The sequence below is a fragment of the Mastomys coucha genome, unplaced genomic scaffold (assembly GCF_008632895.1).
Source record: "Mastomys coucha isolate ucsf_1 unplaced genomic scaffold, UCSF_Mcou_1 pScaffold2, whole genome shotgun sequence".
NCBI classification, from domain to species: Eukaryota; Metazoa; Chordata; class Mammalia; order Rodentia; family Muridae; genus Mastomys; species Mastomys coucha.
The window spans coordinates 10260077-10280946 of NW_022196902.1; the positions used below are offsets into that span (position 1 = coordinate 10260077).

General features: G+C 41.9%; 2 protein-coding genes and 1 pseudogene across 7 annotated transcripts in view; 2 read left to right on the top strand and 1 right to left on the bottom strand.

Annotated features, from left to right (window-relative positions):
* Window positions 1–3434, top strand: part of Reps1 (RALBP1 associated Eps domain containing 1) — a 75585-nt gene extending 72151 nt beyond the window's left edge. For 5 of the 6 annotated variants that reach the window (XM_031380499.1, XM_031380498.1, XM_031380501.1 and 2 more), the window contains 4 exons: window positions 371–466; window positions 983–1131; window positions 1837–1942; window positions 3164–3431. In XM_031380499.1, the coding sequence (XP_031236359.1) occupies window positions 371–466; window positions 983–1131; window positions 1837–1942; window positions 3164–3232 (420 nt within the window). In that variant the 3' untranslated portion in view covers window positions 3233–3431. Of the gene's footprint in view, window positions 1–370; window positions 467–982; window positions 1132–1836; window positions 1943–3163 lie in introns of all 6 variants that reach the window. The other variant, XM_031380500.1, reaches the window with a different exon arrangement.
* Window positions 3435–6674: 3240 nt separating this feature from the next.
* The window catches only part of Ect2l (epithelial cell transforming 2 like), a 73236-nt gene continuing 59040 nt past the window's right edge, over window positions 6675–20870 (bottom strand). Inside the window, exons 16-21 of the mRNA XM_031380744.1 lie at window positions 20727–20800; window positions 20470–20626; window positions 19510–19575; window positions 17638–17726; window positions 8397–8569; window positions 6675–7138 (exon numbers count right to left, since the gene is read on the bottom strand). Coding sequence (XP_031236604.1) covers window positions 7014–7138; window positions 8397–8569; window positions 17638–17726; window positions 19510–19575; window positions 20470–20626; window positions 20727–20800 — 684 coding nt within the window. The 3' untranslated portion in view covers window positions 6675–7013. The remainder of the gene's footprint in view (window positions 7139–8396; window positions 8570–17637; window positions 17727–19509; window positions 19576–20469; window positions 20627–20726; window positions 20801–20870) is intronic.
* On the top strand, window positions 11451–13532 carry LOC116097897 (annotated as a pseudogene).

Below are 20870 nucleotides of genomic sequence, written 5' to 3' on the forward strand. Positions count from 1 at the left end.
TACCTCGGAAGGCGGTGGTGGACTTGGGGAAAGAGATGATGATGCCTAGGAGACTGTCATTTATATGCTTGTCTACCTAGGGGACTGTCATTCATGTGCTTGTCTAGATGGATCACTTCCCAGTCACAGCCTTACGCAGGCAGCTGCTGACTCAGTACCGTGACTGCATCTCATCTCTCTTCTGCTCTCAGATCTTGTTTTCCAACTTCAGTACTAGAGAAAGTCATCTGGCAAGGTTCTCTCAGCATTTCTCATCCTCACCTCAGACTGCCTGTCAGAATGAACAGCTCCTAAGCTTCTTGCTTTGTTACATGTTCTATGCTTAACTACATATAATTATATAGTAATAAAATACTACGTTCATCCCTAGGCTGAAAAAGCATCTGACCCTTCAGGCTCTCTTCGGGTTGCCCAAGCAGACAGTAAAATTGAAGAAAAGACAGCTACTAATGTTCCTGCCAATGTGGTATGAAACATCTTTTTAAAATGTGGACGGTGTTCTATGGATAAGGGACTTCTGAGATTGGGAGCTGGAGAGATGGCTTAGCGGTTAAGAGCCCTGACTGCTCTTCCAGAGGTCCTGAGTTCAATTCCCAGCAACTACATGGTGGCTCACAACCATCTGTAATGGGATCTGGCTCCCTCTTCTGGTATTATCTGTAGACAGCTACAGTGTACTCATATACATAAAATAAATAATTCTTAAAAATAAAAATAAAGATGGCTGAGCCAGGTGTGCTTGGGGTGTGCATCTTCAGCTCAGCACCAGGGAGGCTACAGCCAGTGGGTCTTGAGCTCCGCCTGGGCTACACGCTCATAAGCATTCGCTACTGTTTTTCCTTTACTTTTGCCACAGATACATATTGATTTTAGATAAGCTGAGTAACCTCCTTTTTTAATAGCAAGTGTAAAGCAATTTGTGTTCACAAAATGCTAATTAGGATGAATATCACTAGGAATGCTCATTTCTTTTGTCTTTTAGAGCAAAGGTACAACTCCTCTGGCTCCACCACCAAAACCTGTTAGAAGAAGATTAAAGTCAGAAGATGAATTACGGCCAGATGTGGATGAGCATCCACAAAAGACAGGCGTCTTAGCTGCTGTTCTTGCGTCACAGCCTTCTATTCCCAGGTAATCCAAGTTATTCCTCAGTACATTTAATTACTGACAGCAAAAGCACAGTTAAAAACACTAGACAGAAAGACAAACTAGTTCTTTAGTTAAACAGAAAATCTTCCAGAGTTTCCTTGGGGTAGTGAAATGGCTTATGGGTAAAAATGCTTGCTACCTGACAACCAGAGTTCAAATGCAAGACCCACATGGTGGAAGGAGAGAACCAACTTCTACAACTTCATACATGTGTCACACATATGGAAGTCAGCAGGAAACTTTGGGAAGTTGGATCTCCTTCCATGTGGATTCCAGGAATCAGACTGTGGTCATCATGTCTGTGGGAAGTGCCCTTACTACCTGGGCCATCTTATTTGCCTAGCTTTACATTTCTAAGAAAAGAGAAAGAGAGAAGATATATAGCAAGCAAGAACAGTGTGACCCACAAAGCCAAAAAGATTCCTTGCTTAGCTGGTTAAAGAGTCTACAAGTGCTTGCTCCACACTATTTCACTCTCTGACTTCAACAGAATAATGACAGTAATAAAATAACAATCTTGGGGTTTTGAGGCTTCTCTCTCCTCGGTTACCATTGAAACAGCAAGTGAAGTTGAGCTCTGCTAAGAAGGGAGGAGTGCCTTCTCTTTCTCTGTTTTCAAGTCACTGGGAGAAGGTGCTTAAAGATGGGAAAGAAATAAAAGCTCTCTTTGCTCCTGTGTCTTCTCAGATCTGTGGGGAAAGATAAAAAGGCTATCCAGGCATCTATTAGACGAAACAAGGAAACCAACACCGTCCTGGCCAGACTAAACAGTGAACTTCAACAGCAGTTAAAGGTAATGTCACTTCTGAATCTTCAGGTCTGTGACTACTGCACAGCTCCGTCTCAGGGGAACTGGGGCTCATCCAACAGCTCCTGCCAGTCTGCAAAACTTTCTCGAGGCAGAAGAAATGTGTGTAGCTAAAATGTTGTGTGAGCCAATGAATCTTTTAATACTAACAAGAATTTCTCAACACAATTCTAGTTGTGTGCACAATGCCTTATCCTGCAAACACACAGATAGATAGATAGATAGATAGATAGATAGATAGATAGATAGATAGATAGATAGGTAGATAGAGATACACACACACACATATGACATCACTATTCCTATAACATTGTTAACTTCCATGAAGAAACTTTGAGAAGGGAAGTGGACTGAGAACCAGCGAGTACATATGGCTCTCTGCTCCATGTAGTGTGTAGGCAATTGGGTTGTTACTAGTTTATCCTTTGATTAACTCAGATTTGGTGATAGGAACTTAAACCAGTCTAATTAAGTCAAAGAGCTAGAACATTTAAATCACCTTGTGTGTGAAAAAACAAGACAAACCTTAGGTCAAAGTGTCAGGGAGGTGAGTTAGCCAGTGAAAGTCCTTGCCTTGCAAGCCTGACCCCCTGTGTCTGTCCCTGCAGCCCCACGGTGGAAGAGAGAACTGACTTCTGAAAGCTGTTCTCCAGCTTCTACATACATGTATATACACACACATATATATATATACATACATACAAACATGATGCAGTCTCTCTGCTGCTACTAATAATAATAACCTATTATTATTATTATTATTATTATTATTATTATTATTATTATTATTATTAAGTTATCCTGAGTGCAAAGTAAATCTTTTTTTTTTAAACTGGAATTCACAATGAGATCTTGGGATCAGATACCATCACCAGAGGATAGAATTCATGTTAGCAAATTCCTGTACATTTAATTAGGGCTTTATTCAACATTTGTGCACTAATACCCACCCACTACAATTATGAGCTTTGGTAACAATTAACCTAAAAGCATTTTATTACCTAGTTCTATCATCAGAAATGATATCAAATTAGTAGGATCATGCTTTCCTATTATGAATATACCAATTGCCTTTCTAAAGTGAAACGTGTTTTAAATATGAATCACCACTCTCTTTCTCTTACAAACACAGTTGTTATGGTGAAGCAGAATAGTGTTGCACTTCTGTCTACTTGAAGTGTAACTTGGACTTTGCATCTTTTTCAGGATGTTCTTGAGGAGAGAATTTCCCTGGAAGTTCAACTGGAACAACTCCGCCCATTCTCTCACCTCTAAGCCGATTGCCGTTAACTGTGAACATGCCCGTTCTTAAGCAGGTCTGGGTTTAGAGCCTATTTGGAAACCCAGACATTCAGCTCACTGCTTAATTGAACATTAAATTTTATGATTTGTTTCACCCTATATGTTCACCATTGTATTTAAGTATCTTTTATTTTTTAATTTCAATAAAAGGGTCAGGAGGACTGTCTCTGGAGAATACATTGTGTTTGTTGGCATGCCTCAACCTTCTGTGCCGTAACATCAGACAGCAGTAATGCTGGCCCTCGTACTTACCTGCAAACCCACGCTGTGACTGGATTTACAGAATGGGCTTCTCATCAAGCACTAACTCAGAAATCTTTGCAAAAGGAAAATAATAGCAAACTGCCAACATCTCTCTATATACAGCGTCTATATTCTATAAAGAGTTTTAAGATGAGCTCCCTACTCAGCATTTGATTTGGGAGCCTGATAGAGGTTCTCGGAAGCCACTTCCCTTTCTTCCTCAGAGCCTTAGTTGCCATCCTCAGGAGTCATGAAGTACCAGAAAACTGTTTCACATGACAACTCAGGGTCAGGTTTATGCTTTTTCTTACCAATTTCACCAGTGACAGGATTTTTCTATGTGTTTACATAAGAATTAAGCAGGAATGGTATAAGTTTATGAATTATGAAGATAGGTCTTTCTTGGTTGTCCCCTCAGTGTAAAGAGAAAGGATAAAACCATTATATAAGGAGTACAGAGAACCATTTGAAAACTTTACTGCTTTTGACATGGCTGGGGTGCTAACCAGGGTTGGGGGCCCACTTCGGTTGGTGAATGCTTGTCTTACAAGGAAGAGGATCTGAGTTTAACTCCCAGACCCCAGTTTGTGGCTTTTAAAGGCAGGCATGTTGGTGTGTGTGCTTATAATCCCAGCACTAGGAGGCTAGACAGACAGGACCCTCTGGTTCTCTGGCCAGTGAAAGACCAACCCAGCCTTTATTTAAAAAAATAATAATAATAATGTAGAAGACGACTGAGGAATGACACCCGGGACTGTCCTCTACCTTGTACCTACACTGGTGCAAGCAAACGCTAAAGCTTCACAGGTAACATTATCAAGAAAGGTTTTTAAACTTCTGAGAGATTCAGGTCAGGTGAGAACTGGTTACTTCAGATTTCTATGCTACCATTAACTATACTGTCATTCACACTTTTCCATACAGGTAGGTTTTGCCACTAAAGAAAGTCTTTGGGAGTGTGTCCTCCCCTGTCAGGATACTCACTATCTTTGGATTAGTTTTATAGCATATGATAGATACATTTAGGTAATGTTTATTTATTTGCATATATTGCTAACTACTAAACAGATGTTCTTCTTAGTGGTTATTTTATAAATCTTAAACTTTTACAGACCCATTATAACAGAATCGGAAGTGTAAGTTTTGCAATGATGAGCAAATATAGCCGGGCAGTGGTGTCACATGCCTTTAATCCCAGCACTTGGGAGGCAGAGGCAGGCAGATTTCTGAGTTCGAGGACAGCCAAGGCTATACAGAGAAACCCTGTCTTGAAAAACCAAAAGAAAAAGAAAATACAATGTTTAATTTTTATATATTTTAGTAAACTTTTAAGAATTAGAAATATCTTCAGTATTCTAATGTATTTAAGTGTTCTGAGTTCACAATCCTACACTGTACCAATGGATTTAATAACCATAACACATGAAACAAAAAGGACACCAACAACCTAATCCCAATTAATACATTATAGCTTTCACCAGTCACTTAACTATGCAAAAAAAAATTTCATTTTTACTTAGCTAGATTTCATTACAGGTACCTTTTTTTGCTAGATTTCCTTTTTTTTTTTTTAATTGATTATTTATTTTTGAGACAGAGTCTCTGTATCCATTGCTGTCCTGGAACTCTTTGTAAACCAGGCTGCATCAAACTCACAGAGATCTTCCAGCCTCTGCCTCCAGAGTGCTGGGACTAAAGGCAGACACTACCAAACCCAGGTACTTCTTTTAGTTCTTGAGATTATGACACAATTACATCATTTTCCTCTTCCCTTTCCTTCTTCCCAACCCTCCCATAAACCTCGCCTCGCTCTTTCAAATTCATGGTCTCTCGTTTTCAGTAATTATTGTTATAAACAATATAATTATTGTTATATAGTTATATATGTATATGCAATCAAATTCCTAAGTACATAAATACAGCCTGCTCACTCTGTAAATGTTATTTATGTGCACATTTTCAGGGCTGACCGTTTGGCATTGGATAAGCAGTTGGTGTGCTCTTCCCTGGAGAAGTCTATTTCTCCTACTCTCGGCATCCCCTGGTTGCCTATAGTTCTTTGTAGGATTGACTGGCAGTTCTATGGTAGCTATCCTCTGTCAGCTCATGTTTAGGCAGTCATGTTGGTGAGACTTTACAGCTGTAGCTTCTGACCTTACTAGGAGACACGTTCTCACAGAAAACAATGCCCAGATCCTTTGGCTGTTACACCCATTCCCCAAAATGTTCCCTCAGCCTTAGGTTCCCAGGTTGTTTTGTAGATGAATCCACTGGGACTGGGCTCTGCTTTTTCATTAGTTTGTTTTTCAGCACAGAGTCCATCTGTTGCAAGGAAAAGGCTCCTTGTTGAGGAATAAGGACCACACTTATGTGTACATATAAGCACAGCTATAGTTAGCGATATATTCTCCCAGGTCCAAGATTTCACTAGCTCTGGAGTAATTGGCAAAGTTTCCAGGGCCAGGCATGCTGTGTGTGTGTGTGTGTGTGTGTGTGTGTGTGTGTGTGTGTGTGTGTGTGTCTTAAGTTTGAGATGCTATTAAATCTACTCAGGAGGCTGTTGTTTACTGCTGAGGTACACATGCTGCTGCAGCATTCTTAGGCTTATCGTGCCAAGCACTTACTGTGTTTCATAGACTTCATCGCTAGGTGGGACTTAGTTGCTTCCCTTCTTTGGAAGCTTGCATGGAACTTTCTGGTACCATGAAAGCTAGTCCTTGGTGGGGGCAACATTCAGGTCCATTCCATCTCAGGAGCTTTTGGGCCCTGAATCTGAAGTGTAGTGATTTGCATTAGTTTTTACAGATTATTTATGTTAATTTGTATGTATGGTGTTTTACCTGTATGTATCTCTGGACTACATTTGCAGGAAGAGAGTACCAGTTCTCCTGAGATTGGAGCTCCAGGTCGTAATCTGTCATATGGGTTTTGGCAATTGAATCTGGGGCCTTCATTAAGAACAATTGTAGAAAACAAAATCCAGAAAACTTTTTAATACTTTGACATGGCATATTCTAATGCTTCTTAAAGAGTACATTCACATTAAGGAACTATTTGACAAGTGCTTGAGAAAACTGACATTTATATTTTATAGGTATATCCTTAAAATCAGTAATAGTTTCATGAAAATGCTGATTAGTGAATCGCAAATTCAAATATTTTTCTAGAATGCTCATGAAAGAAACACTTTATTCTGCTTGTTACTCATTTGTTAAAAACCTACACAGTGTGTTTTTCTTGTTACTAATCAGGTCTAATTGTCTTAAATAACGTCCATGAGCAGTAGTTACCAAAAGCTGTGGTTCAAAATTTTAGATTCCTTGTTTCTTGGTTTTATACATCGGTTAACCATACATTATAAAAGTTGGAAGGAACCTTACAGATGTGCTAGCTCTTCCGTCTCCTCCTCATCCAGGATTGATATCTGTGTGCTCCTCACTAGATGTTCTAAAGCAGAAAACATTCATTATCTGCCTTTCCAAGGGCTCTCTTGTCTTTTTTGAATCTAATCTTACTTCATACTGCTTCTGATTGCATGTTGGAGTACTGACAACCAAAGGAATTTATCATCCGACACCTCAGTCGCACAGATCCATTCACGTTTTGAACCTCGAAGAACAAATGCATTCTTGATGTCTGTGAAAACATTTGAGATACATTAATGTTTTTTCTTCTGTTAAAAGTATACCAGTATTCCACTGGAGCTGCACTAATGTTGTTTAATCTTTGCATACAATCAAAAACGTTTTTTAAATTCAAACTTAACTAGCTGATCTTAGAATTTTTCTAAAAACCTTCAATCAAGGATTCAAAATGAGTACAAATATAGTCTAGAAACTTGTCTCAGAAACAAACAGGAAATATTTGTTAATTATTTTAAAGGCCAGATGATAATGTGAAGGCCCTTAATCCCTTGTTTCAGTCCCTCTAGAAAGAACTGGAATCAGTAAAAAAAAATCTTATTGGTGGCTGTAGAGAGGCTGAGCACTCAAGCTGGGTCACCTTGGTATGAATGACCCAGCCAACTGTGGGCTTAGCTGAATGCCCTTGTAAACAAAGCTGACAATTGCAGTGGGAGAGAAACAAGGAAAGCAATACGTTTCCTATCCTAGCCATACCCAGTAGTTAGATGAGATGCACACCACGTTGAGTCATGAGTCAAAAGTTAAATACGGTCTTGTTCCTGCTTTAAGCTGAGTCCTGTCTACACACAGGCAGAGGTAGTGCAATGGGAAATGCTACCTGTCCTAACAAATGCAGGAAAGAGACATAGGTCCAATTAAGCTTGAGAATAGAGAAGTTACAGTATGGAATGTTGAAAAAGAAGCACAACAGGTATAAGTTGAGTTCTTTTATGACATAATTCTATTGAGGTTGTAGAGGAATGTTTAGGTACTAAATACTTTTCAAATACTTTCTCTTAGAGGAACTAACTAAATACCAGTTTAAAGAAGAAAAGGACAATCAAGTACGTCTGGGAAAGGAAGCTCAGTGTGTTTGAAACTATAGATTCACTCTCCAATACTGCTAGTAATGATGGATGGATGGATGGATGGATGGATGGATGGATGGATGGATGGATGGACGGATGGACGGACAGACAGATACCTGAAATAGTGCCATAAGCCTATAACATCGTTAGACAAATTTAAGACAGTCTAATGGAACCCCTCAGGACGCTGTGGCCCTTGCCTACCTCTAACTAAAGGCTGCTTTTCTCTTATCTGATGTGTGTGTCTAGCAATGCCAACTTTTGTTTCTTCAGGGCAAGTTAATGAAATTAACTTGATAATTACTTACAAACAAAAGTTGTTCTGGCCTTTCCACTACTTAGGTATTTTATAGTTAAGGAGTTTGGTATGAGATAGTTTTTCTCATGAAAGAAAATACATACATTTGGAGTCTGGAATGTCTTCTATGAGCATCCTGGAAAGGGCCACTGATGCAGTGAACTGGTAGGTTGTTTTAGAAGTCTTTTCAAATGGAGTATGAGATGTAGTCTGACTGGTAACAAGGAGCACATCATTGAAGAGGAAGAGGCTGAGGTCTTGGGTCTCTTCATAGAGTCTGTTAGAGTGGAGAAGGGAACTATTTTCATGGATATGCACCTTGTCAAACAGTTGACCATCTTTAAATTAATATGCCTATGACTAAGACCTGATTCCACTATAGACCTTTTGCATATTCATGGAATCCTTGGTAAAGTGATCTTGTGTCTCTCAGACCAATAATATAGGCCATCAAGATACTTGATATAGTTATTTGATCTCATCCATTAGACAAGTGTTTAATAATGTATAAAATATGAATATTGCAGGCTGGAAAGGTGGCTTAAGTTAAGAGACACCTTTGTTGCTGTAGCAGAGAACCGTGGTTCAATTCCAAGCTCCCAGATGGCTAGCAGCCATTGTAACTCCAATCCTGAGGGACCCAGTGCCTCTGACCTCTGCGAGTACCAACATGGTGCACTCAATGTGGGCAAAGCACACGTAAAAGGATAAACCCAACTTCTTTTGCACATTGAACAGTCGCTCCTTTATTAAATGCATTTTTCACAACTATATTTTTATGAGTTTTGTCAGGCTTGGTGTTTTGTGCAAATATATTTGAGAGGCCAGAGAACAATACAGTTTTGCTTTGTTTCACCTAGGGGCAACCGGTTGGGAAACACGGAGAACTGGCATGGCTGGAGGCATCCTTAAGTAGAAACCTGAGGAAGTATTGACAAGTTGGAAACAAATTTCTAATTCCGTTTGAGAGAAATTGAAAGGGAGGTAACTTGATAGCTTTGTCCACATGAAAACTTAATAGTTACTTGTTTTCGGTGAAGTTGCTAAAAATGGCCAGCTCTAGGCGAAGAACAAAATTTGGTGTGCTTAGGACACCAAATGTTGGTGCTTACACCAAACGTTGGTGCTTAGGACACCAAACGTTGGTGCTTGGGACACCAAACGCTGGTGCTTGGGCTCTTGCTTTGAGTGTGCAGGTAAAGATAAACATAGTGGTCATCAATCACTAGAGTCAGCTCTTGCATGTAAACATTTCCTTGTCTCTAGTTGTGATTTATGAAGTGGTTTGCTTCATATTTACTTACAGTTTGTGAGAGAAAGAAAGAGAGAAGGAAAGAAAAGAAAAAGGAGAAGAGAAAGAAAAGAAAGCTTTAGAAGAGTTGATGAGTTACTGTGAGAATGATGAGGCAGAACATGGAAGGGAAAGGAAGCCAGAAAGGGTGAATGAGCAACTGCCTGCGAGAAAAGGCTGCTTGTCCTGGGTAAGGAACTCTACCATGTTTCTCAGAGGATGGGAAAGGTTTTGCCACATAACTGATAAAAAGCAATTAATGTTTTCTATATTTAACTTTAGGAAAAGTGTTTAAAATGTTTACATTTTAAAATGTAAAAAAAAATTGCTTTATAACAGAAAATAAGCTTACAGGGTACTATGAAGCAATGCCTTGAAACTTGCTTGCTTCAGTAGTGAATGTTCAGCTTTCCCCTAAAAACTATGCACAGTAGTGGGGATGGAAAGGTCTTGCTCCCACTGAGATCCAACTCTAGAGAAGAGGGGGCTATTTTCCCCAATATTATGTGGTAGGTCTTTGTATGTCTGCAAATAATAACTCAGCAAAATGGGGCAGAGCTGCTATATGCTGAGTTCATAACTGGCTCAGGTCACTGTTGATTGCTACGTTAGCAATCAACACCTAACACCTAACACTCAAAAGTCCTGAACCCATGCTTTGAAGTAAACAGGCAGTTGTAGGCAATCCACTGTCCTGTGAGCAGACTCAAGTCCAGTCTGCACAAACGCAAAGAGCTCTATTGCATGGGCTTTTACAGTCCCGGGAACAAGAGTCTGTTACTAGCCAGATTCCAGTGCCCCTGAGAAGGCTTAGTAGATCCTTTCCCCATGCTTAGCTAGCCCGTTAAAAGGAAAGTATCCTTTTTAGTAGGAAGTAGAGCCTGCCTTGAGCTCTGGGAATTGAGTAGCATCTTCATTGGTCAAGGTCAACTTCTGTTTGCCAGTACTACAGAGCTGTTCTTTTGAACTGTGAGCAAGATCACAAAGAAAGAAAAATGAAGCTTAAAAATTAATAAACCTAGCCAGGTGTGTAACTCATACCTGTAATCTCAGCATTTAGGAAAATAAGGAGTTTAAGGCAGTCTCAGCTTCAATGGTAAATTTGAGGCCAGCCTGGCATGCGAGATCTTCTCTGGTGATGATAGATAGATAGATAGATCGATAGATAGATAGATAGATAGATAGATAGATAGATAGATAGATAGATAGAGATAGGAAATATCAAAAAAGTAGCACAAAAATTGGTACTTCTCAGAAAATTGTAATGCAAAAGTTCCAAGGTATACAACAAAAACAATGTAGCTAGTGGTGGTGGTTCATGCCTTTTAATCCCTGCACTTGGGAGACAAAGGCAGGTAGTTCTAGGTTCCAGGCCTCATGGTCTACCTAGGGAGTTCCAAGCTAACCAGGCTTATACAGTGAGTCTGAATCTCAAAACTAAGCCTAACATACCCAAAATTGTATTCTGTGTTCACAGTAGAGTGAAGGCTGCCAGACTTCTGGTTCTTAAAATGACCATGACTTAATCTCTGTCCCAGAGACTCCTGTTTCCTCACCCTGGGACAGCACTTACTAACTTGTCTAGTTATTGCTACCATGTTGCTGTGCGCTGAGGCCTTGTAGGTTCCAGACCAGAACCCACTAGTTCCATGACTATGAGCAAGTTTCTTTTATGATTTGTTTTCTGTGTTTGAAATAAGGTCTGGTTTTATAGCCCAGGCTGACCCTAGCCTTCCCGCCTCAGCCTTCCCAGTACAGACATGTACACTACAGCCTAGCTTCAGACAACTCCATTTTTCCCTTCCTGCTCACCAAGTGGTTATACCAGAAGGTCTTATAGCACTGTATAAATATACGCAGGGCAGATATGCTGTACATGAAAATGTTTAATAGAGGAGCTCGGGGGTGGCAGGCCCTGAGTGAGCATGTAGCGGCTGCTGGCAGTAGGGCTCCCAGGGCGGGCCGTGGGGGCAAGAAGGGCAAGAAGCCTGGAATTATGTCACCATTTAAACAAGTACCTAAACTGTGAAAAGAGCAGAGATAAGAAAGCCCAGGAGAAGGTGACAGAGAGGCGCCCTCTGCACACTCTGCTGCTGGTATTACCTGAGCAGGTCGAGCCAGACAGACTGCTGAGCGACTGTCCTGAGGAGGAGGTGAAGTATTTAGGTCAGTTAACATCCATTTCCGGCTTCCTGAACCCTTCCAGTCAGATGGAAATCCTGCATTTCATAGACAAGACAAAGCGGTCCCACCAGCTTCCTGGGCACCTGACTCAGGAGCATGATACCGTGCTCAGTCTGTCTGCCTACAATGTCAAGCTGGCCTGGAGGGACGGGGAGGACCTTATCCTCAGGGTGCCCATCCATGACATCGCTGCCGTCTCCTATGTCCGAGATGATGCTGCACACCTGGTGGTCCTGAAAACAGCCCAGGACCCAGGCATCTCTCCCAGCCAAAGTCTGTGTGCAGAAAGTTCTAGAGGCCACAGCGCAGGTTCCTTGTCAGAAAGTGCAGTGGGGCCAGTAGACGCATGTTGCCTGGTCATCATGGCCACAGAGAGCCAGGTCGCCGCTGAAGAGCTGTGCTCCCTGCTCAGCCAGGTCGTACAGATGTTTACACGGAGTCCACCATCTACTTTCTGGACCGAGCAATATTTGATAGGGCCTCTACACCTACCCACAACTTGTCACTGCACAGCGATGACTCTCCCACAAAAGTGGACATGAAGGACAGTTTATGACGATGACGCCAGCACCTTCTGCTTCCCGGACTCTGGGGATGTGGGAGGCCTGCCGCCCTTGCCCTTCTGCATGCAAACATCACCCCATAGCAAGGCTGTCAGGGAGAGTGAGCCGAGTACCAGTGCCACAGAACTGCTGCAAGACTACATGCTCATGTTACAGACAAGCTGTCATCACAGGGGATCCAGCAGTTTGCAGCTCTGCTACGTGAATACCGAAACGGGGTACTCTGTCCATGAGTTCTGCATCAGCCTGCAGCAGCTCTATGGGAACAGTCACGCTACATGAATACCGAAACGGGGTACTCTATCCTGAGTTCTGCATCAGCCTGCGGCAGCTCTATGGAAACAGCCACGCTACATGAATACCGAAACGGGGTACTCTATCCATGAGTTCTGCATCAGCCTGCGGCAGCTCTATGGGAACAGCCACGCTACATGAATACCGAAACGGGGTACTCTATCCTGAGTTCTGCATCAGCCTGCGGCAGCTCTATGGGAACAGCCACAAGTTCCTGCTGCTTGTCTGAGGCCCTTTATACCTGAGAAGAACAGTCAGCACTTTGGAAACTTCCTGGAGACCATTGGCGTGAAAGACGGCCGTGGCATCATCACTGACAGCTTTGGCAGGCATCGCCGTGCCCTGAGCACCACCTCCGCATCCACCACCAATGGGAACAGGACCAGAGGCTGCTCTGTGCCCTCAGAGGGGGATGAGCGGGACCACATGATTTCCAATATCAGTAGTGATAGTGAAGTGCCAGGCTGCAGCACGGACCAGGAGTCAGCGTGAAGGAGCAGGACAGCATACACTTGTCCCAAACAGCCATCCTAGGCCTTCCTGGGAGGAGGGCCCAGACCTGAGTGCCAGCCTTTCCCAGCTTGGAGCTTGGGAGGGGCTGCAGACAAACGTGGCTCCGGTGGCCAGGTCCTCTACTGTGAAAGAGTGGAGAGCTACCACAGGACATGTACCCCAACACAAAGCAGAAACCTCTGTGCCTCTTCTTCGGGGCTCAGCAATACCTGGAGCATATCCCCACTCAGGGAGGACCAGGTGCAGCTGGCAGGGAGAGCCAGTCCTGCCGGCCTAGCCCTGGGCAGCTGATGTTTACATAGGACTTGCCTCTTCTACTTCTCAGAGGCCTTAAAAGGAAGTTTACTTCAGTGTGAATAAAGACAGAGAGAGAGAAAGAGAGAGAGAGAGAGAGAGAGAGAGAGAAAATGTTTGATAGAAATGAGAATGACATTTCTTGGATTTAATTTACTTTAAAATGGCAGGGTTACAGGATAAACATGGTATGATATCTTTCAAAATATGCCTTTAATCCCAGCACTCAGGAGGCATAGGCAAGTGGATTTCTGTGAGTTTGCCTGGTTTACATAGTTCCAGAACAGCCAGAGCTACATAGTGAGACTCTGTGTGCTGGTTTGTATAAGCTTGGCCCAGGGAGTGGCACTACTAAGAGGTGTGGCCCTGTTGGAGTAGGTGTGTCACTGTGGGTATGGGCTTTAAGACTCTCATCCTAGCTGCCTGGAAGTCAGTCTTCTAACTGCCTTCACATGAAGATGTAGAACTCGCAGCTCCTCCTGCACCATGCCTGCCTGGATGCTGCCATGCTCCCACCTTGATGATAATGGACTAAACCTCTGAACTTGTATGGCAGCCCCAATTAAATGTTGTCCTTATAAGCATTGCCTTGGTCATGGTGTCTGTTCACAGCAGTAAAACCCAAACTAAGACACCCTGTCTAAGGGAAATAATAGTAATAATTTAGTTTTATCCTCAAACACTCATGTATTCTCATCTCTTATCTAAATACTAAATTAAGTCTAAGTTCTGGTAGTTGAGAATTCCAGCTTCCGATTACCATGTGAAGAGCTTGGAATACCTGCCTCTCTCTTGAGTGTGAAGTTAAAGGCCTGTGCCACCCACCCCTGCTGGCTTGTTGTTGTTTGTTTGTTTGTTTGTTTTATTTGTTTGTTTGTTTTATTTGTGTGTTTGTTTGGGGAGTCTTTGAGGCTTCACATGGTAACAAACAAGGACAACAGGAATGTTGGCCTTTCCGTAGGGCAAAGAGTAAGCATAGCCTAAGTAGAGGGGCATGAAACCTCACACCAAAAAAAGCTGTAAATTACTGGTTTTGTGTTTGCTGTTTTGTTTTGCTTTGCTTTGGTTTTGGTTTTGTTTGTTTGGTTTTTTGATCTTTCGAAAAGTTTTGAGGCCTGTAGAGAGGCAAAAGGCAGAATGAAGAGCGAGAGCAAGCATCCGAACCAAACTTGGATATGGCAGAAATTTTGGAACATTCAAATTAGAAATTTTACTGTGATTAATATGTTAGGAAATCTAATAAGAAAAAAATGGACAAGCAGAAGAAAGCAGGGTAATAGAGTACTTTTACAAAGTCAAAAGTAATGGTAAAAATAAAATAAAATTATAACAAAGAATCACACTGGTGAGCTTATGGGGAGACCATAGCAGAGTTAGGGGTCCTGGTAAGTTTGAAGGTGTAAGAGTGGAAAAGTCTTAAACTGATGTATTGGCTGGTTTAGTGTGTCAACTTGACACAAGCTAGAGTTGAGAGGAAGGAGCCCCAGTTGAAGAAACACCTCCATGAAATCCAGCTGTAATCTCCATTAGTGATCAGTGAGAGAAGACCCAGCCCATTGTGGGTGGTGCCATCCTTGGGCTGGTGGTCTTGGGTTCTATAAGAAAGTAGTCTGAGCAAGCCAGGGGAAGCAAGCCAGTGAGCAGTAGTCCTCCATGGCCTCTGCATCAGCTCCTGCCTCCAGGTTCCTGCCCTGTTTCAGTTCCTATCCCGACTTCCTTCAGTGATGAACAGTGCTGTGAAGTGTATGCCAGATTAACCCTTTCCTCCCCAGCTTGCCTTTTGGTCATGATGTTTTGTTACAGCAATAGAAACCCTAACTAAGATAGCGGAGAAACAGAAACACTGAGGTTGGAGAGAAAAGAGATCATCTAAACCATAAGGGCAAATGAAAAGCCAAACAAAACATACATGGCATAGGAATGCCAGGTAAGGAATAGAGAAAAGAACAGGAAAAATAAAGTTGCTAAATGGCTGGAGATATGGCTCAGTGGTTGTTGACTGTTCTTCTAGAAGACCTGAGTTCAGTTCTTAGTACTCATACCACGACCTATGATTCCTGCTCCAGGGTATCCAACATCCTTTTCTGGCCTCCAAATACTCAAACTCATCTGCATATACCCCCACGAGACACATATATACAGTACATTTTTTGTTTGTTTGTTTTTTGTTTTTCAAGACAGGGTTTCTCTGTGTAGCCCTGGCTGTCCTGGAAAAGGTTTATTTATTTATTATGTGTAAGTACACTATAGCTGTCTTCAGACACACTAGAAGAGAGCATCAGATCTCATTACGGATGGTTGTGAGCCTCCTTGTGGTTGCTGGGATTTGAACTCAGGACCTTTGGAAGAACAGTCAGTGCTCTTAACCGCTGAGTCATCTCTCTAGCCCTATAGTACATTTTTTTAAATGGTTGAGTTTTTCAGAACTATTGACAGCAAACTACATGTCCAGAAAGCTCCAAAGACAGAGTAAGTCTACATTTACACATAACGCATTCTATTAAAAACTCCAAAGATCAACAAAAATCTAGAGGAACAAGGATAAAAACTGCACTGGACTTCTCTTCAAAACCAACCAAGCAAAAAGAGAGAGAAAGCAAGAGAGAGAGAAAGAGAGAGAGAGAGAGAGAGAGAGAGAGAGAGAGAGAGAGAGAGAGAATGGAGTGAAAATATTGAAAAAAAAAAAAAACAAAAACTCAGCAACTTAAAAAATTCTATAGCTAGCCAAGTTTTCTCCAGACAATTTCTCAAGCCATAATTAAGGGAACACACTGCCGGTAGTTACATGAAGAAATAAAGACTGTTTAAGAAGCAATATATAAAGATTGAATAGTCCCAGCCTGGATCAGCTAGCAAGTCTTCTAGCTTTCCCCTTGGTTTAGAACTGTAGGGTCAGAAGCCAGCTTCTTTCTGCCACTGAAGCACTTATCCACTGCTGCCAACCAAAGCCTGTGCCACAGAAAACCAAAGTGCGAAGTCAATGAGGCAGAAGACACTCTTGCCAGGGTTGGACTTTCTGTTTACACTGGTTGGCTTCTTTGAAGGGAGAGGAGTGCTGCCAGCATGTGGAGATCAGAGGAAAACTCAACGGAGGATTTCTCCTTGCACTGTCAGTTCTGGGGATCAAACTCAGGTCTTCTCATGGCCTTTGATGTTCATTCTAGAGCTACCAAGGTGGGTGCGGAGGTGAAAGGGGTGAGCCATCTACGCCACTGCCCTGGTGCCTTTAGAGGTTTGCTGAAAATATCGTTGAAATAAAAGAGCTACCTTTCCATTTGGTTGCTATTTGTTGAATAATTTATCTTTGCCCTCAAAACTGAAAACATTGATCATTTTCTAAAGCAGAAGTCAGAAAACTATGGTGCATCACTTGTTTTGTAAATAAAGTTTTATTGGCACTTAGCCACAGCTGTTCATTTCTATTAGTACTGTTTATGAGTAGCATTGCTACAACAGGAAAGACCTCATTTGGCCCACCAATTCTAAATATTTGCTCCTTGAACCTTTATAGAAAAACTTGTTCATTCTTGTTCTTAAAAAGCAAAAGGAAGACTAACTTATGGACCTTGGCATCTTTCTATCCGTTCTTACACAATTCTGACCATTATCTGAAATAGATATGGTAAAGTCATTTTCAGTGCTAACTTGAACAGTTCCTTAAGGATAATGAAATAATGATACTCTTGCTTTGGGCAGAATATTGGTGTGAGCTCCCACAATACTTGGATCTGATCTCACTAGGAAACTGATCAACCTTGAGAAGTCTACTATGAAGTGTATGGTCTTGACAGACACTGTTTTCTCTCATTCCACCAAGGAGCCATCTGAAATGTAAGCAAGATGATAAAGTGCCATATGTCATATAGAGCAATAGTTCTCAATTTTCCTAATGCTGTGATCCTTTAGTACAGTTCTTCATGTTGTGTGACCCCAACCATAAAAGTATTTCATGGCTACTTCAAAACTCATTTTGTTACTATTATGAATCATAATTAAAATATCTGCTATGTGACACCTATGGGGGTTGAGACATACAGGTTGAGACCCACTGACCTAGGGCCATATGTGAGTAAATATGATTCAGTACAAAGGTTCTCTTGACTGTACACAAGGTCAGACATGGTGTTCATCTCAAGCAATGAACAAGACAGTTCATTGACTGCCTTCAAGGTGCTCACAGCTTTAGTATGGATAACAGCTGCTCACCTTAAAGAGAAATCTATTTTCTCATCACAGCAGTGAAGTTGAACCACATTTTGGATCCGAATCAGGTATCTGTTTGCTTCTGATAAAGTCTATAAAATAAAAAAAATAGGATGTATGATTATTTGAAATGCTACTACTGCAGAACTGTTCTTCATCCCAGAGCATAGACATGTTGACTAAAACTTAGTGCAGTTGGAGAAAAGTCAACCTCTTCTTGGTTTATAATACAACCTTCCTTTAGCAAACCAAATTGACAATAAAAATCAATTTTTGAGGCTGTCCAGTTTTTTTAAAGCTATTGAAATATATTGTTTGTATACACCTTCCTAGTGTCCAAAACAAAGTTAGAAAAACAGTCAAAGGAGCTGTCAAGAAACCAAAAAGACATGATCTGGAGAGATGGCTCAGTGGCAAAGAGAACTGGCTGCTGTTCCAGGGGATCCAGGTTCAATCCACAGTACTCACATGGCAGCCCACAGCTGTATATAATTCCAGATCCAGGGCATCCAACACCCTCATCCAGATATTCATGCACATAAAATAAATTGTTTAAAAAGAGGGAAATAAAGAAGCAAGAAAACTAGTAAGGTTGAGAAGAAGGCCTCTGCATTGCTCCGGCCTTCTGAGTGTGCAGAGATGCAGAGATGCAGCTCTGTGAATGAGTTCTAAGAACCATACTTTTGCAGTCCAAACATCCACCCCACACTTCCTTTTCCTTACCAAGACATGACGATAGAAATTATGATAAAATTCCCCACTGGACCAAATAAAAGTATCTTCAACAATTAACACTTTCATTCATCATCTATATGAAGCTCCTGCTGAATGTCAGACAACAAGTCAAAGCTCACACATAGTGGGGCTCACAGTCTGTGAAGAGATGGGTGCAGGGCTACATGACAGGGCTGTCCATGGGGCTATGAAACACCAAGGAAAACCCAGCTCCCATTAGAGACCAGGAAAACTTAACAGAAGGGATCACAATTGACTTCATTTTAAAATTTGTGTGTGTGTGTGTGTAACACAAAGGCCAAAGAGGACAACAGGTGTCCTGTTTATCACTGCGTTATTTCCTTCAGACAAGATCTTTCAGTAGATCTTTCAGTAGATCAGCCTAGAGAGCCAGGCTGGCAGCCAGCTAGTCCCAGCAATTACTTTAGATTCTTAGAATCCCTCACAGCACTGGAGTTATAGCTATCTGCCTGTGGCCATGCCTGACTTTTTACGTGAGTTCTGAAGACTTGAACTCAAGTTCTCACGGTTTTGGAGCAAGAGCTCTTACCCACTGAGATATCTCCACAGACTCCTGACCTAATTTTTCAGGGTTAATAGTACATACCCAGTGAAGTAGGAAAGGAGGGCAATTTCATAGAAGATAGAATATTTTCAAAGAACAGATAGCAAGAGGAGACTTATTAAAGAATGGAGGGTAGACATGTATGGTAAGAGCCTTAGGAAATAGAGGAGTCAGAAAGATAAAAGCAATCAGATGAGTATATGGAAGGAATAGAGAGTTAACCAAGCATTGTGGACATTTCCAGTGGGCTGAATCAAGTGTGCTGAACCAGGATTTTATCGGTCGGACAGACAGGGATTGTGTAGAACATGTAACTGGATGTTTAACTCAAAGGGAGTCATGACAACAAAGAAGGAGCTACAACCTTGGAAAGTCCCAGCCATGGGCTAGGGCCTAGCCCGGTACATTTTCTAATAATGCAGACAGCAGGGACAGGTTACAAGAAAGCCTGTAGTCCTTGGCAGTAATGGGTGTCCCCCAGAAATTAGCTGCCTCGGAATCTGTATGTCTCTTTTTGATAGTAACGAGGTTGTACTCGTGATCATGAGATACAGCAGGATCATCAGTGCACATACCGGGCAGCCCCAGATGAGTGTCTGGACATCGGATAGCTGCTCTCTCATTTTGAAGTTTTCCTTTATCTAGAAAACAAGGTTATACTAGGCAAAGATCATGACATTTTTATTAATATTTTGTGGCACCTGGCAAAGGACTTGGCACTTTACTAACAATATCAATTTTCTAGAGCAGTGTTTTAATAAAGCCAAATCATAAGGCTGTTCAGAAGAAAAGCATTTTTAGGGTGTGATGTGCTGTTAATGTTCAGCCTGCACAGTATATACAGAATAATTGAGTGTTGCACTCACTGAGTTAGGAAAGCACCTTGAAATCTTTTTAAAGAAGAACTTAGAAGCAAAAGATTTTACTTTTTTTTTTTCTTTTGGTTATATACACAAATCAAACTTTTACACTTTCATGCTAGAGAAGGTGGTGCCGGGGATGTGACTTAGTGGACAGAGTACTTGCCTAGTATACACAAAATCCCTGAGTTCAAATCCAAGCACCATACTATCCAGGAATACCGGTGAATATCTATAATCCCAGCACTTCAGACATGAGGGGGACAGGAGGATCAGAAATTCAGAGTTCCTTGGCTACATACCAAGTTCAAGTTAATCTGCGACACATAGAAACCTGACTAAAACTGGGTGGAAGGGTACTGTGACTGTACAACTAGCTGAAAACATTGCTTCACATTGTTTGCCTTGGAATAGATGCCCTTCATGTTCAAAACGGTGAATCAGGCCTGGCGGTAGTGGTGCACGCCTTTAATCCCAGCACTTGGGTGGCAGAGGCAGGAGGATTTCTGAGTTCAAGGCCAGCCTGGACTACAGAGTGAGTTCCAGGACAGCCAAAGCTACACAGAGAGACTGAAGTAAAGACTACCACAGCAAAGAGGGCATCTCAGGGCCTTCTAGTAAGACCACCACAAAAGGACAGATGTTGAAGGGTACATATATGTAACAGCAATCCACCTGATCTATGTAGCCTTTATATTTTTTGATTTGATCAATAGCAGTGGTCAGGTCTCCACGGTCCAAGTGTCCTGCAGGAGTATGAAGTCTCAGAGCATAGAGAAGGTGAATATATTCTTCAAATCTTCGGGATGGGTATAGAAGCAGCTCCGGCAGACTGTAGAGGGCACAGGGAAGGGGCCCTGGTTGCTCCCTGTAGGCCATGGAAGGCTGGCCCGGTCCTTGAGTGCCCATCTGTGATCTCCCTAGGGACTCACCTCAGCATTTTGGTAACAATGGTTTTGTCATGCCTCTTCAAGAACGCTCTAAACGCAGGTGTCATTTCTCTGCACTAAAGGTGAGAATTACATTGTCAAACTTTGCTCTGTGACACAGTCATAAAGCCTTGCATTCCCCCAGCA